At 28.9% G+C, this 18,061-nt stretch overlaps 1 protein-coding gene across 1 annotated transcript in view; it reads left to right on the plus strand.

The window, feature by feature from the left end:
• Positions 1–18,061, plus strand: part of LOC126750127 (homeobox protein invected-like) — a 183,826-nt gene that overhangs the window by 18,843 nt on the left and 146,922 nt on the right. Inside the window, exon 2 of the mRNA XM_050459634.1 lies at positions 3,119–3,561. Within this exon, the coding sequence (XP_050315591.1) occupies positions 3,119–3,561 (443 nt within the window). The remainder of the gene's footprint in view (positions 1–3,118; positions 3,562–18,061) is intronic.

Here is an 18,061-nt window from a genome sequence, read left to right on the forward strand (position 1 = left end):
CGTAACAAGGATTCTGATTTTACTGATTCATATTTTCTGATTCAACGGCTCTTAATAACTACTTAACAAATTTCAGTAATACAGCCAATACAACATCCAATGTGAAAATACAATTTTATATATCACGTAAAGATGATGAGATAAACTTTAAATTAAAATTTACTCCAATGGATCAGCCAACTTTTCTTAAAATTGTAAAAGCTACCTATTCACTCTAATGCAATTGGTGTAATATTAATTTATATGCCTTTTTGTTTAAATTCATTACCCTTGTTAACAGCTGCATTTGACAAAATTTTTATCCTAAAATCTGGAAAAAGGCAATTATATAACCTTACCAATAATCAGTGATTTTAAGACCTTAGACCCATAGGTATATTGCCGTTAGTATCCAAAATTTTGGAAAAAATTATTCACCAACACATGTGGGCATTTATTAAATTACACTCTTTAATTTTTATTTTTTAGAAACTTTAGTACCACTAGCACCTTGGTTAACCTTCTTAATAAAAATAACCAAAATAACAAAGAAAAAAACGAACCAACATGTCTTTGGTTATTAGATTTTAGAATTCGATACTACAAAGCCACGTCTATATATTTCAACAATAAATTATTTAAAATTATTAATTATTTGTATAGACTTTGCTTTAAGTCACAAAATGTTATTAGCAAAACTTAATAATTATTTCGGATTTTCTGATGATGCAGTAATTTTTTTTAGGTCTTGCATAGTTCTTAATAAGAAATTATGCACTGAAAAATTAAGTGACTACCCTATATATACAAGTGTCCCGCAAGATTCTATTTTGACAGTGATATTACATTTAAAACTCATATTAAAATTAAGCCTAAAATTGTATATATGCTCCTAAGAAAACTATACCGACTTAAAAACATTTTACCATCAAATATTAAATCTTATTTATGTAATTCAAAACACCAAAAACTTAGGAATTATATTACTCCCTATTTAAATAATAATCTTATTTTAAGCATAAAAAATTGGAGAAAATGCCATATGTACACTTTTATATATTAACTTTTATATTAGTGAATAATTTTAAAAAAATAATTTTCATATTCCACTTATTTAAAATCTCACAGCATAGAAACATGAATTTTCAAAAAATCTTTTATTTTTGTAGCCTTTTAGCTATGGAATAAACTAGAGTACGTAAAAAAATATTAAAAATAGAAACATATTGTTTAATTTAATTTAAAATAAATACAATTATTGTGCTAAATATAATTATTGTGCTTCCTTTGTTTCTTAAAAAATAGTTATAATGTCCAAGTTAATACTTATTACTGTTCTTTGTCTGTTTATTTTTATTAATTTTCAAAACGGCCTTGCTATACAGCCATACTAACGATTCTGTAATCGGTACATGCATTTTAAATATTTTAATGATAAATAAATTTATTTTGAAATTGAATTTGAACTTAATTTCTAAACTTTTTCAATTAAAAAATCAGGATGCAATAATACCAGAAAGATTCCATCAAAATAAAAAACTGTATATACAGTTACATATGTATATCGTACATAGTCTTTGTTAATAATTATAAATGTAAATCCCTGATAAGAGCAAAGATTTTATAGGATTTTCGTGGTCTTAAGTTTTTTATTTTTTAACCTATCTATCTTGCGAGATGAATTGCTAATCTACTTATCATTTCTTTATAAAGGAATAAAAAAGCCAAACAATAAGTCCTATGTTATTACAAATTGTCGGGATAAATACACCTGGAGACTTTTATAGGATCTTATGCTATGTACAAGGTTTAGTTTTTAACTAAACCTTGGGTAAAGTTGTTTTATGTTGCGAATTGAGTTGAAATTTTCATTGTTTTGTTTTTTTATTTATCTTTCATGGTTGCTTTTTAATTTCAATAATTTCTTTTAAAAGTCTCTTATTGTAATTTTGTTGTCCACGTAGAATTTCTGTTTTTACAAAATCAAATTAATGTTGAAACTTCTCCTTGTATATTATTACAAAGATATAAAATTCTAGCTTAAATAAAAAAATATAGACGCACCTTTCTTTTAAAGTTAAAAACACCGCAGGTATAAACATAGTTTATTGTAGACCAAATCGGCTTCTTAAGAAAAGAATTTTAAGTGCTTTTGGTTGTTATAAATATTGTAATATCAGACCTATGAGTTGCCAAAGTCAGAATTTACATAAAAAGTTTAAGAACACTCTAGCCGCCCACAAGACTTTCGTCGGACAAATTTTCAAATCGATTACAATTTTTTTTTAACATCTTTTGCACTTTCTTAGCCAAAAGTTAATTTTTAAAGTTTGTAAGAATGACTTATGGCCAAAAGCTACGTATCACTAAGAGTTACTCAACTATCACCATTTAATTTAAAAAAATTGTGATGAGATGAATTGTGTAGTAGTGTAATATCTAGCCACGCAACGTTTTCTTCAAATACAAATAATGAACTACTAATTATTAAAATAATTATTATATATAATTATATAAGTTATTCCATAGAGGTGTGTAGCCTCTAGTCACGCATTAGTATTGCATAATTTTAAAAGTAAGCCCTTGACCACATAATAGATTTAAATTACACTGAAAATTATCTGTGTGTGATCAAAGACCACACGTCTTACAACTAGTACAATTTTCCAAATTTAAATGGAGACAGTTGAAAAATTTGAAGAAGTGTGTAAGTTCAAAAATTGATTCTCTATTTGGAAATGGTGAAATATATGAATAGAACTTTATATTATTTAAAAATGTGTATTACAGACGCCTTAAATGTGACCAGTGGTTACACACCACAATATAATTTTTCCTATTGTCATAGTTTTTTATTTTGATGGTGGCTGTGGGAATGGCTACGACTGTATAATAATAATAATAATAATAGTAATAATAATAATAATAATAACCATAATAAAAAATCTCTTAAATTTCTCTTTTTTGGAATTTCAAAGCTATTTCCAACGGTTTTTTAGTTAAGCAGTAAACAAAAATACGTTAAGTTTAGTAGCTTCATCGTATCTTTAAAAATCTTCAGAATAAAAAAGTTATTAGTGGTAACTTTATATAGTATTTATATAATATCTTTTTTAATATTTTTTTCTTCTATTTACAGATACCAGGCGCGCAGCCCCTTCTACACTACAGCCTCCACACACTCGTCCCACACTTCCACCACTCACCCTCCGAGCCCGCATAACACCGACCCGTGTAACTCCAACGAGTCCTCCGCCTCTTTAAACCAAGGCAGTCTTAAGTTCTCTATTGATAACATCCTCAAAGCGGATTTCGGAAGAAGTAAAATCTTAGATCCTATAACAATTAGAAAAAGTAAACCGCCTCCCTGCAGACGCACCTCCACAGGGAGTTTTGCAGGCGAAAGACGAATACAAGAAAAGGTCCAGAGGGTGGGTGAAGGCGCCGAAAAAGGACCGGTGGATTTAAGTCCCAAAGGCGACGGTGGTGGAAGCGACGGAAAAGAAGAGAAGAAGGACGGACAGCAGATTTTATGGCCTGCGTGGGTTTATTGCACGAGGTATTCGGATCGTCCCAGTTCAGGTGAGTCTTGAAGGAAAACTCTCTTGCGAGAGGTTGTCGAAGCTATATTGTGAAAAAAAATGGTTAAAAATTTAAGCATATAATCCTGAAAGTTAAAATAAGAGGATTATTGTGATCCTCTCATTTGTCGAGCAGAAAAACTTAGTTTGAAGTAGGTGTAGACTTCCAAAGCAAGGCCCGTGCCTTAGTTAAAGCTCTCATTAAATACACAAAAAAAGCTTAAAATCTAAATTTATCACCAACTTCAATAGAAAAGTAAAATAGAAAACAATACAAAAAAAGAAAAATAGTGACCATAATTCGCAGTAACAAAGGAGTCACAAAAGTTTTGAAGTAGTAAATACATAATCATTATATTCATATATGATAATTATAGATCCCAAGACTTCTATCTAATCCATGCATTGTAAACATAATAGTTTCAGTAATAATCTTCCTTTTTGTAGCGAAGGATGCACTACTTAGTTTTTTCCACCAAAGTAAAAAGTTTTCTTTAATTTATATGACTGCACTTCTAAGGTAGAAATTTTATTTTGATGGATTCAATGTATCTATAATAGTTGTAATGTGTTTTTATAGCTGTATTTTCTTATTTTCTCTGATCATTTTCTCGCGCGCTCCCTATAGATCAAATCATTTTCATGCAACTTCTAAAACTGAAAAAAAGATATAGTATGTGTTACACAAAAAATTACCTGTGAATATTTGGTCTAATATCGAACTTAGAAAAGGGTTTTGTTTACTTGTTTTTTTTAGTATACAATTCATCACTTTCGGATTACTTTATTCATTTTCCATTTCGATATCTCGATTTTCTACGAGCATCTCATTTTATACATTCTGTACAGCTCTTTCAGAATGGGCAATTAAAATATATTTTCTCAAACCGGGAATGAAGAACTGTAGAAACATCTTATTAGGTAGACTTTTTCAGTAGATCCAAAAAGCCTCGAGTACTCATTAAGTCAAGTACCTTCAAGTTCTTTTGATAAACCAGATTTTGGTAATATTTCTTTAATACCTTTTGTGATCTTTAAATTAATTGGTACTGCTACATTGATAGTTGTACTTTTCTACAGAAATTTGCTTAGTAGAAGCTTCCAACTGAACATCTTTCGTAATTCATTTAATGTCTGTGCCTCACGAGCATTTATCAACATTATTGTATCATATAATTATTTAATGAATTTCTTCCTTTAATTCAAGAAATTTATTTATTACATAATAAGTTGAAATCCACCGAGTTGGAACTTGTTGAATAAGTTTTTTAATATCGTGATAATATCTTTCACTTTTTTATTAAATTTGCCAATTCTTTACATACTGATATGCGTCTTTCTGCGACCAAATTAATTTGATGCGCAAAGTGCGGATACTTTTTTTCCAAATAATGCCTAACGTTAATGATCTCAATATTTTTTACGAAACGCAAAGTAACTACTAAAAAGCTCCGTGTTTAAAAAATTTCTGTCCATATATCCGTTGTAAATATATATGAGGGCATATTTTTATTTTTTCTCGAAACAAGGTCAAAACAGCTTAATAATTTCTTTCCAATATATTAATCGTTTCTCTGGATGGCAATTTATACACATCTCCACTAAGCAGTTTTACTTTAGTTCAGTTTTTAAGTTCTGAAATCCTTTATTTTCTACAAATGATATAAGTTGGTATCTTATATAAAATACAAAATTACATTTGTAATTTCTAAGTCTATTGTGACTTATACCCTACCACTTAAACCTACCACTTAAAAATTATAATTTAAACAGTCGCTGAATGAATTAATAGTAATTAAAGAGTTGATATTGTCCTTGTTTTTTGACTTTTTGTTTTATTAAAATATGAAGACGAATTGAATTGAAAAAAGATTATATAATTTAATATTTCGAACTTAGGTACTATTAAGTAAATTGTTTGCATTTTTGACGTCCTCAACCTCAGCTATCACTTCTTATAATTTATTAAAGCTAATTGGTATTTCAGCTTCTCAATTTATAAAAGGTGCACATTGTAATCCTCAATAAATTTTTAACAATCTTAACATAGCCTTCTTCTGGACTGTATATTTGATTTACCGAAAGAGTAACCCAAAAGCTAAGTAAGTCCAAAGCCGAGTAATAATTCCCAAATAAATACCCAACGCCAATCAGTTGATTTGTGGCGTCACGTTTTCCGCTACTTTGCTTAAACGCAGAAAGGCATTTGTTATTACCTACAACTAATAGATCATAGATTTTCATTTTAATGAAGATTTTTTAGATATTTTTTATTATCATCAATAACATTATCGACTTTATGGGATGTTCACTATCGATAGTAGAACATATATCGATGCTGTTGGAATTTGGAGCATCGATGAACCCTGCATATCCCTAGGTGATGGAGGTCTGGAGAATTGGTTGGTTACTTAAAAATCTGAAATCTTTGTTCCTGAAGGAAAAGTAACTATAATGATAGCCTGTCAATACATAGAATTTAAATATATCCTTGTTTAACATTTATTTTGAATCCTAATTTTCTTATATAAAACTAAGCACTTTTATCGGAAATGTTATCAAATATCAAACAATTCTTTTTTACAATGATATCTGGTTAAAGCAGTACAGTAAGGTTTATGACATTCCTTGGTCTGGTGAATAAGATTCTGTGACACTTAATGATATTTACAGTCATTTTACTAGTACATGCAATTCAAAATAAGAGTGTCCAAGTTCCATCAAAAATATAAAGCATGTTTCATTTTTCATATATTCTTCCTTAACAAGTTTATAAATTAGAAAGAAAGAGCATCACTGGATTCAAATCTCTGCGTTAAATTAGTTAAGTATGAGTAGAAGAGCAAATTCAGCAACAGAAAGTCAGCAGTTGTATGCTGAACTTCACCACCTGGGTTCTTTCTGTGATTATTTATGAATAAAACATTAACTAGAGCCTCAAACCACCCTAAGAGTCCCTTTTCAAAATATGATTCACACTTAAAAAGTCTCCCAAAACTTATAAATTGGAAAACCATAATAATTTAGAGGCTTTTTGTAGATGGATAAAATGGACAGAGTCTAAGTATAAAAATTGATTTATTTAATCATAATTCTTTTAAAACTTAAGGTTTTTCAACTAATGTTAAACTATATTCTTAAGGAATGTATTGCAGTAAGGAAGGGTTCATGATATCCAATGTTTTAGACAAATATATTAATTTTTTACACCCAAAGGAAAAGACAAAGATTAAGGGGAATTATAATGTTTTTTTTTTAAAGTAATTGGTTTTTAATTGGTACATAAATTATGCCTGAGTCGATAGGAGTAAAATTTTCACTAATTGTAAGGTTATTAAAATTAACTAAAAATAAAAGTCGTTTTAAAAATTTTCCACATTTTGCTTTTAGTAGTTGGGTTGACTAATTTCTACTTTTAAATATCGAAGTATTACCTCACAGTTGGAGACCAAAAATCCATTACTCTATTAATATCTTTGTCAACTTCTTCTTCTACTTATTCCTACCATGTTCATTAAATAAGTAAGAGATATATAAAAAACTTATCAATCATTAGCCATCAACGTTACTGCGGCAAGATATAAATCTAAGAATAATTAACATTTTCAACGGAAAAAAAACAAAAAAAATTAATAATTAGAGCCAGAGAGTTATAATTATCTCATTATATCGTACGAGTATATTTCGTGATAAATGTTTGTGTCGTTAAAAATGTAAAACATAAAATGATTTGTGCGATTCCGTGTTATTAAAGTCTGAATTAATAGTTGTTTGATGTTAATTTAATTAACGTCTTGATTATTTATGATTTTGTCGTTTTTATTGTCAATCGCTATAAGTTGCTGCGCGACTCAATCCGGGTCTTTGATTAACAACGCTAAAATATTTTCACGATTTTGTAATAAATTAAACCTTATTTAGCGGTCGCCTATTTGTTTAAACAACACCCAAGAGCGATATTTATTATAAATGATTTGCATAAGCCTACACGCCATTTATTTTGCGATATTATCAACGTCTCAATTTGTATTTGAATAAACATTTTAATTATTAGGATTTGTTTAAATTATAGAAATAATAACCCCTAATATAACAAGAATATTTTTAGGGAGAGTATGTTCCTAAGTGATACTAATAAGAATTTCCAGTATCAAGGTCTATTTGAATTAGATACAAATAAAATACTATTAAACTAAATCTATTATTCATATTATTATATAAATAGAATAAGCTGAAGATAGATAACTGAGAAAAGATTTGAAGTTTCCTATATAATATCTTCTAGGAGTTTAAAAACTCGGTTCATTGCTTGTATATCATGCGAGTGTTTTAGGGTAACATTTCAGGGATACCTAGGCAAAACATTAATATATACCAAAATAAATATGATACAAAAAGAAAGTTTTAAATAAAAAAAGATGTTGAAATTAGAATTAGACTTCTTCAAAAATAATTAAAATTCTTGGAAGTTTACCTGCAAAACTTAGTAAGCGATTAAAAAATATAAATTTTAATTTAAGATCATTTAATTTGCATTATGAATTTTAAAATTATGGAGGCTTTAACATTTTTTAAGATCTATTTATTTTTTCCAACTTAAAACAGAGATATCGGATTAAAATATTAGTTTAGATTTAAAATGTTAATCAGTAAAATTTTATTTTATTTTAAAACAAGTTGATAATATAATTAAAACATCAAAAAATTAATTAATGCTAGCAAGTTTAATAACAAAACCTTGTAAGTGATTAAATTTAAGTTTAATTTAAAATCATTTAATCTAAATGAATGCATTAACATTTTTTAAAGTTTTTTTTAAGTAAATAAGAAAGGGCAAAATAAATCAGAAAGCTTATTATTAGTAGGATCCTTAAATATCAAAATGTTTAAATTAATTAAAATATTAAAACAATTCTTAATTTAAATTAAAACTCTAATGTGAGTTTACAAAAATTAATTATTAACAAAACTTTTGAATGAAAAATTTGATTAAAAAAATAGGAGCTGAAAAATAATCGAATGAAAATGCTTAAATGTTTAAATTTAAGATGTTAATTTGCAAAATTTGTTTAAATTTTTTAATTTGAATAGGGTAAAATATAAAATTAAATAAATAATAATTTGTTAAAAAAAACGCCTTTTTTTTAAATATTTGACACTGCAAATTAAATTGGAAGTACTAAAAATAAATTTTTTTATGAATTAAAAATTATAGAGTTTAAAAAAATATCAATTGATAAAAAAAAGTGACTTTTAATTTATAATATTTTAATTTGACCATGAAACACAAAGAACTAGAATCGAAAGAGCAGCTTAAAAATAAGCAAGAAATTTAGTAAAACAAGTTAGTAATGGAACTAGACCATAAAAAAATTAATTAAAACGTAGAAATCTTACTTACAAAGGCTAGTGAGCGATTAACAAATGTAATTTTTAGTCATAGAGTATTTAATCTTAAGTTATAAATATAATATTATTTTTTTAACAATTATTTATTATTTTATTTTAAAAAAGGCATATATGTATTTGTAAAATAAATCAGAAAACTTATTATTAGTAGCACCCTTATATGCGCAAATGTTAAATTTAACTAAAATTGTAAGACAATTGTTAGTTAAAATTAGAATTTGTTAATACTAAATGCAAATATATACAATCTGAATTTGCATCAAATAATTAAACTAATTTGAATTAAACATATCTTTAAATATGTAAAATAAAAGTTTAACCCAAAGAAGTAAAAACTAAAATTTAAAATCAAGCAGCATTAAGAATTGGCATATTAGCTTAATTGTAAATTTTAATTTAAGATTAAGCAGAACGCTTAGATTAAAAAAATTCTTAGAATTCCAAATTTTACTAAAATTAAACATTTTTATGTCCAGTATTATTTGAAATTAGGATTACAACTTTTTTAAAAGTTGTAGTTGTGTAGGTGTGGGTAAATACATATCTTTATAAATATTAATATTTTTTGTCAAAAAAATATTTTTACTTCATATATTTTATATGAATTAAAACAGATTTTTAAAAAAAATATTAGTACTTAAAACTTATTTAGTTTTTGACCAAAAAACGAAGTACAGCGGACTTTTAGGACAATTTGTAAAAAAGCTAAAATATCTGTTGGTCTGTCTTCACATTTTGTGAAATTGTTTATAGAAATCAAAATATTTTTTTTTTTTATATAGATCTCACTATTTGCCATAAGTTTAATATAATTTTTTTCTCTTCTCCGACAGAATTTTTTGAAAAAATATACCGGACTGGCTTTGAGGCTCTTACCGATTTTCTGAACTGTATTACTATATTAAGTTCGCGAGGCTATGACCAGCCTTAGGAATAAAAATTTTAGAGATGTCTTCGGTTTAAATGTATTAAAATCAATTAAAAATTAATTTCTGTTTAATGTCTGAGATTTTGATAATCCTGAAAGTTACTGATCTATGTCTCTATTGTATCTGAAATCTTAGAGCAGATTGTCGATTTCTTTCAAAGCAACAACCTATTCAATAATAGCCAGTTTGGTTTTCGTTTGCGCTTTTGATAACTTAGATCTGGTATCTGATATTACAATATTAAGCGTTAGTTAATAAATACATATTAACTAACGCTTACAGTTAAAAGGTACAAAAATCTATATTTCTCCTGAATACACCCAAGACGAATACAAAGATATAAAAATTTTAAGAGAACACCTAAAAAAGGCTCGACAAAATCAACAAGCTGCAAAAATTAAAAACAAGACATTAGTTATTGAGGGTAAAACATATTCAGTAAAAGAATTACAAAGTAAAGTAACAGCTGGGCTTTTCCAAGAGGGTACTAAAGGCAACAAAGAGACACCAGCAGGCTCAAATAAACGTAGAGCTTCTCCATCCCGCACTGGAATCCAGGAGAAGGAGAATCCTACCAAGAGGAAAACTCGTGCTCAAAATAGGGATTTTGATAAAAAAAATTAGTTTTGAAACTGTAATTTGTATATGGGTTTTGAACTCTAAATTTTATTATTTGTTTACTTCAAATTTTTTTGGTTTTAAGATCTGTGTAGGCTTTATGTTCGTAACTTGTTGCACTTTTAAGACTGTTGGAGGGAGAATTCTGCAAGGACATAATTATATTTTATATTTAATTTTGTTTTTTGTATATTTTGGTTATTGTTTTAAAATCTGTGTTGGTTGTACGTTGTAAGTCCTTTAAGCGTTTTTTAGCCTTTTTTATTCTATTTATTTGTTTCTAAATTCTATCAGGTCTAAAGTGTTTTATTGGCATGAGATAAAAGCATTTCTTTCATTGACATGGATAATTATATCAGGGACTATACATATTTAAAAATTGACACATCAGAAATAGAAAATCCAAATGATTTGAATGACCATATTTTGCCAAATAGTATTTTTAATATTTTGCAATTGAATATTAGAAGTATAAATCAAAATTTTGATAATCTACAATGTCTGCTGGACCAATTTTCATTTAATTTTGATGTCATTGTTCTCTCAGAAACACATTATGTCTTTGATGAAACAGTTTATCGGATGAATGGATATAATATAATATATAATAGAGGCATTTTAAATAAATGTGATGGAATAATTATTTTTGTAAAAGAACACGTATCACAAAAACATAAATTTGAATTCATTGGTCAAGTAAAATCAATAGAATTGGAAATAACTACCCCTTTAACAAATATGCTTTTAATAACTTGTATATATAAATCTCCCAGTATAAATAAGGATCAATTTAATAATGATTTTGCCCACTATCTCGAACAGAGAAAGAATATAAAAAACCATGTAATTACTGGTGATATAAATATAGATTTGTTATCAATGAAAAGGGAAAGTGAGGAATATAAAAATATAATAAATTCCTATCATTTTGTTTCGTATATTAATAAATTTACCAGACCGGAGTCAAAAACCTATCTAGATCATTTTTTGGTTAAAATTTGTAATGAGGATATTTCAAAAATTCCTACGTCTTTTATTTTGAAATATGATCTTACAGATCATTTTCCAATTATTTTGAATTTAAGCTTAAAGGATGAGGATGCAAATAATAATAGTCATTTAGTGAAAACAAAGAAATATATTAACTATGAGGCATTAAGAAATGACTTAGAAATGGAAGACTGGCAATTGATATATGGTACAAGAGACACGGAAGTGGCAACAAGGATGTTTATGGATATTTTAGTTGGGAAAATTAAAAAACATACAGAATTAATTAAAATAAGTAACAGGAAAAACGGAAAAAGTAAATGGATTACGAAAGGTTTACTAAGAAAAATAAATGAAAAAAAATAGTTTCTATCTACAGTGTAAAAGAGAACCAAATAATGAAGAACTAAAGGAAAGATATAAAACATTTAATAATGAGATAAAAAAACTTATTAAGGGAGCAAAAAGGGACTTTATACAAAATACAATTAGAGACAACAAAAATAAAACTAAAGCCCTCTGGAATTGCGTTAATGCCATATGTAGTAATAAAAAAAAGAACAAGGGAAATATTAGTAAAATTAAGCTTACAAATGGTGAAATACTGGAAGACAAACAAAACATAGCAAACCAGTTTAATAAATATTTTAGTGAAATAGGGCAAACACTTGCAAATACTATGAAAATAACGAATACCTATGTTTATAAGTCTAACGAAAACCATCATATTCATCAATCGATGTTTTTAAGGGAAACGACGCCCACTGAGGTCATAGAGATCATTGACAGGTTAAAAAAAGGCAAATCGCCAGGTGTTGATGGCATTAAGGCCGAAACCCTAAAAAAAATAAAAATTGAAATAGTACATGTGCTAGCATATTTAATAAATATGTCCTTCAATACAGGTATCTTTCCCGAAATTTTAAAAATTGGTATGATCACACCTCTACACAAAACTGGCCTGGAAGAAGACCTTAACAACTACAGACCAATCTCTCTAATTTCCAGTATAGCTAAAATTTATGAAAAAATTTTTAAAAATCGGTTAGTGTCATTTCTAACAAAGAACTCCATTCTTTCAAACAAACAGTTTGGCTTTCGAGAAAAAATGTCAACAGAAGATGCAATTATACATTTAACAAATTATTTATATGAAAACTTAGATAAATCTAAACCATCACTCTGTATCTTTGTTGACCTCTCTAAAGCCTTCGATACTGTTAATCTCAAAATCTTGTTAGATAAACTAAATTGTTACGGCATTAGAGGAGTAATTCCTAAACTAGTTGAAAGTTATTTAAAAAATAGAAAACAACTTGTCAAGATCGATGAAGTACAAAGCTCCTTCGCAGACATAACCTGTGGGGTACCCCAAGGCACTGTACTTGGCCCATTATTATTTATATTATATGTAAATGACTTACTTAAGATTGATATTTTGGGGGAAATAGTAAGCTACGCTGATGACACTGCCATATGTTATTCAGGAAATTCATGGAATTCTTTAAAACAGAACGCTGAAGCTGATTTTAGAAAAATTTCCTCTTGGTTTCAATCAAACAGACTGTCTTTAAACGCCTCTAAAACAAAGTATTTGACATTTACATCTTACACTAATAACTTGCCTCTGATGGGTCCTCTTAATATAAACTCCCATTTTGAGATGCCAGAAGCAAATTCCATAAAGTATTTAGGTATAACATTAGACCGGCACTTAAAATGGGATATACATGCAGGTGAACTTACAAACAAATTAAGAGGCTTGATATCTAAGTTTAAACGACTTAAGGATTTTATGGATATTAAACACTTAAAAACATTGTACTTTGCTCTGGTACAATCACATTTAAATTATGGACTCAGCGGATGGGGTGGATTAAGAAATTGCCATATGTCCTCCATTAAAGTTTTTCAAAAATGGATTTTAAAAATAATCTATGATAAAGACAAACTGTTTCCATCTGATCAGCTATACAATCTTGCTGGTATATTTGACTTAAAACAATTATATGTTCAAAAGTTACTTTTAAATCTTCATAAAAGGAAAATCACAGTTGAACATGTGAATCATTCATATGCTACTCGAGCTCAAAATCAAAGCGCTGTAGTTCCACGAAATGAAAAAACTATTGGTCAGCGATATTTTAGATTCTATATCTCTAAGATTTATAATTTGGTTCCGGGGCATATAAAAGATAAAATAAATCAAAAAAAAATTAAATTTTATGTGAAAGACTGGATACAGCGGACGGACAGAGAAACGTTTAAAAATATATTAAATCATAATATGTAACATACTATGATATATAAATATGCTTTTCTTTTAAACATAATCTTTAGCAAATTTATGTAAAATTGAAAAGAAAGCAAATAAAATCACACAAACCTGGACATGACATATTACCTCGATATAGACCTTAAAAATTACCGAATTGGACATACTCGATCTTGATCTATGTTTTGATTATTATATCGTAGTCATTAAATTTTAGATAAGATTAACTCTGTAAAACTTTTAAATTCATATTCACGTACAAGTAGTAATCTCGCTACTTCTGTGATCATTGTTTATTCACTATTCTCTTGATCGTTATTATAGACATTTTGTAATATTGTTAATTATTATTTTGAATAAACTATTATTATTATTATTATTATTATTATTATATTCTTAGGGCTTTTTATAATTTCCATGTCGACATGTTCGGAATATTTGGAGGAAAAGTGCCAGTCTGTAAAGTTCGATGGGGTGGCGTTAGCAAAAAAGGTATACCTATGTGTGCCTCAGGATTTAATTCTCGGGCCCATATTATTACTATAGATTGTTATTGGTAGATCATATACTTTTATGATTAACCACTTATCAGTGAAAATTTAAATGTTAATCTTCTTACTGATGACAGTGTTAACATTAAATGCACAGTGTCCTTTAGGTCTGACACTTCATAGGCTTATTTGGAGGGTTCCCTGGCGGTGCAGAGGAGAATAAAGGCTGGTTATGCAGCAATTGCCTTCTGATAAATACTGATAAGATCCTAGGTATTCTCAAAGAGGAAGCTTGCACAGGACAAGTCCGCTAATTCTGCTAAATTCCTAAGGGTGACGTAGAACCAAAGTTTACATTGGTGTCATCAGATCGATCAACTGGTTGTCAAGCTTAATAAAAATGTCTCTCTATCAGTTAAGAGGGTATCTGGGTTATAATGGTCTGAGCACTCTCTACTTTGGTGTTTTTCACACTCACATGACATATTATAGTATTCTGATCTGGGCTCATGCATCTGATGCCAAACGTGTGGTTGCTATTCAGCGCAAGGTGATAACGGTGTTAAGGTCTTACTTATAGGGAGGACTGTAAAACGAAATTTAAACAGCTTGGCATCCTCATCCAGCCCTCAGTAAACATTTTGGAAAACCTTCATTATAATAAATGTAATGCTCAATCAGAGAGGCATCACTCTGTCAAAAAATGTATGTATATGTAATTCCAAAACCATATTTATTCATTGGAGTTCCAATGATTGCTAAGATGTTCCAGTTGCTGCCAATATCTCTAAAACTATTGAAGGTAGTGCAATATGATACATCTTTTTTTTTAAACCTAATTATTAATAAATTGTATACAAGGTGTTCATTTGAAAACTTCCCACCACGGAGTTATCGAAAACCACTGTTTAAAAAAAAAAACGCCGAAATACCTCAAAAGGTTTGTCAAGGGGGACAACTTTCTAACCTAAAATTACTTCACCCCCTTTCATCCATTGCCCCCCAGGGTCATCTCCTTAAAAATTTTAAGTGGCAAGGAGTATCGAGTAATAGCTGGTTTAAAAGGTCTTTCGAAGTCTTTTATTTTGACGTTTGATTTTTTTAAATCGGTCGATTCGTTTTCGAGAAAATTAGAAAAATCTTTGTTTATCTTAATTTGTTCAGATAGAAAACAAAAACATGAAAATATCAGTTTTTATTTCAATAAGTGTTCAAAATGTTGCCCGTTAGAGTTTGCCAAATAATTTGCCTACAATTCGTTTATAATTTAAAACGGAAACTACCAACATAAACATCAATTCCGAAGATTAGATGTGGAAAAAAACTAAATACCAACCTGAATTTTTTTCCGCATTCTTTTCATCAACACAGATATCCTGGGCGAACTGTATTTATTGTTATACCTGCTTAGTTATTTAGTTGCTAAGGAAAATAAAGAATTTATTTTGCAGTCACTTACATTTGTGACAGTCTTGGAATAGTGAAAATTTATTTGTTGAATTGAAGATTTTACTTCCAACATGGTTTACACACTAGCCGAAGGAGTGGAAATTATTCTAATTAATAGTGCCCACAATCATTGTGTTCGGCAAACTGCCGTCACGTTTAACGCCAGACATCCGGAGAAGATAACTTCGCATAGGTATGTTTTGGACCTTGTTCCTAAGTTTACTGAAACTGGATCTGTTGCAAATAAAAAAACGTGTTCATCGGCGAATTTTGGAGGAGCCGCGCAAGTTGAAGTTTTGGGTCATTTTGGAATAAATCCTAATACTTCATTACGCAAAATTGTTGCTGCCACTGGTATTTCATTAGGCTCTATTCACACAGCTACCAAACTTCATAAATTTCATCCATTCAAAATGAAAATATTGCAAGAGTTAACCGAAGACGATTTCAATAGGCGAGTTGAGTTTTGTGAAAAAATAATTGAAGCGATTAATGATAATACGATTAATGTAAAGAATATCTGCTTGATGAATGCACATTTTATCTAAATGAATTTTTTTATAAGCATAACTGTAGGTATTGGAGCAATGAAAATCCTCATGCATTTGTAGAAGAGCATACCCAGTACCCTCAAAAAATTAATGTATGGGCAGGCATTTAAGGAAATAAAGTGATTGGGCCATTATTTAAATGGAGATCAACGGAAATTTAAATGGAGACATTTATTTGGATATGTTGAAAAATACTATCAATCCGCTTATCACTGAATCCATTGAAAATCAAATCGATGATGATGGGAACCCTACACTTGATGAGGTTGAAATATATTTGCTGCAAGACGGCGCTCCTCCTCACTATGTTCTTCCCGTTTGGCAATGGCTACACGACGAGTTTCCAGATAAATGGATAGGGCGAAGGGGGTCTATAGAATGGCCTGCTAGATTTCCTGATATAACGCCGTTAGACTTTTTTCTATGAGGTCATTTGAAATCTGTTGTGTTTACTTCCCAACCTGAAAGTTTGGATGAACTTCGTCAACGCATCATCGACAGCTGCCATTATATCCCACAGCATGTTTCTGAAAATGTCCGTCAGGAATTTGAACATCGCTTGTATCATTTTTTGGCCAAAAACGGGCAACATTTTAAACACTTATTGAAATAAAAACTGATATTTTCATGTTTTTGTTTTCTATCTGATCAAATTAAGATATTATTCATATTTTTATCATTCCAAAAGGTTACACTTTGAACGCATAATTCTAAACGAACTAATTCTAAAATCTTACAAATAACATTGCTAAATGCTAGAAAAATTAACATCTAAAATTCTTATGTAAATATTTATACGTCATATCTATATTATACGTCAAACCTACTATCAATATGGATACACCCTTGGATTCAGCTTCCAATATTCCAACAAAGTACCACATACTCGATAAAAGTATTATACATTTTAGTCTACCTCAAAATGCAATTTTATAATTTGAACAGTCCGAATATTTCTGAAAATACCCGAAAATTCAAAAATCATTTTGTATTTTTTTTACTTTATCCTATGAGCGTAGACCTAAATCAATAGCATTTAATGGTTTATTATTTAGTGTCTTATTTACAATTTTCTTTGTCACTTTTGTTTAAGTTTTAATAAAAATTATTTTATGATAAATAATATTATAAAGGGTAAGTTTTAAATTTTTTCCTTAAGTTATATACTTAATTATTGACATGCACTCTAGTGTTCTGTCTAATTTGATATCTTACGTACTTCAGGAACTTAATTCTTCAGTAATAATACATAATTTTTTATTGTCAAATTTAAGCTTGGTTCCACAGCTGGACGCTTAAATTGACTCTTTTCTGCTACCTCAAAATGTCCAATTTATAAAAGTCCCTCGGTAAACTTAATTATACTAAATCATTATAATATCGTTTGCATTATTATCGAGCGCATACACACCTGTTCAAAGACCGCGGAGGTGTATAGGAACAACTTTAAAAAAAATGTTAAATGGTAAATGGGATGGGAACGTTGTAATGGGGAATCCTGGCGTGGGACGAAAGTATCAATCATAGCGCCCATTTGCATAATGGTACCGGCAATGGGACAAGTTGTTTCACGCTAAATAATGCAACATTAAATGACTGTGCGCGTTTTCGCGCTCTAATGGAACAAATAGCCTTTCTTGTATATAATGTACGGTAATAGGATTGGTGCAGTTCTTTGTGTGCAGTACCATACGAAATTTAAAGAAGATTTAGTCCCAGAATTAAATGAATAAGCCAGTGAAATCGGCGGATAATTAAGCCTTTTGACTTCAGCAAATGGCTTAAAAGA

The sequence above is a fragment of the Anthonomus grandis genome, chromosome 2 (assembly GCF_022605725.1).
Source record: "Anthonomus grandis grandis chromosome 2, icAntGran1.3, whole genome shotgun sequence".
Taxonomy (NCBI): domain Eukaryota; kingdom Metazoa; phylum Arthropoda; class Insecta; order Coleoptera; family Curculionidae; genus Anthonomus; species Anthonomus grandis.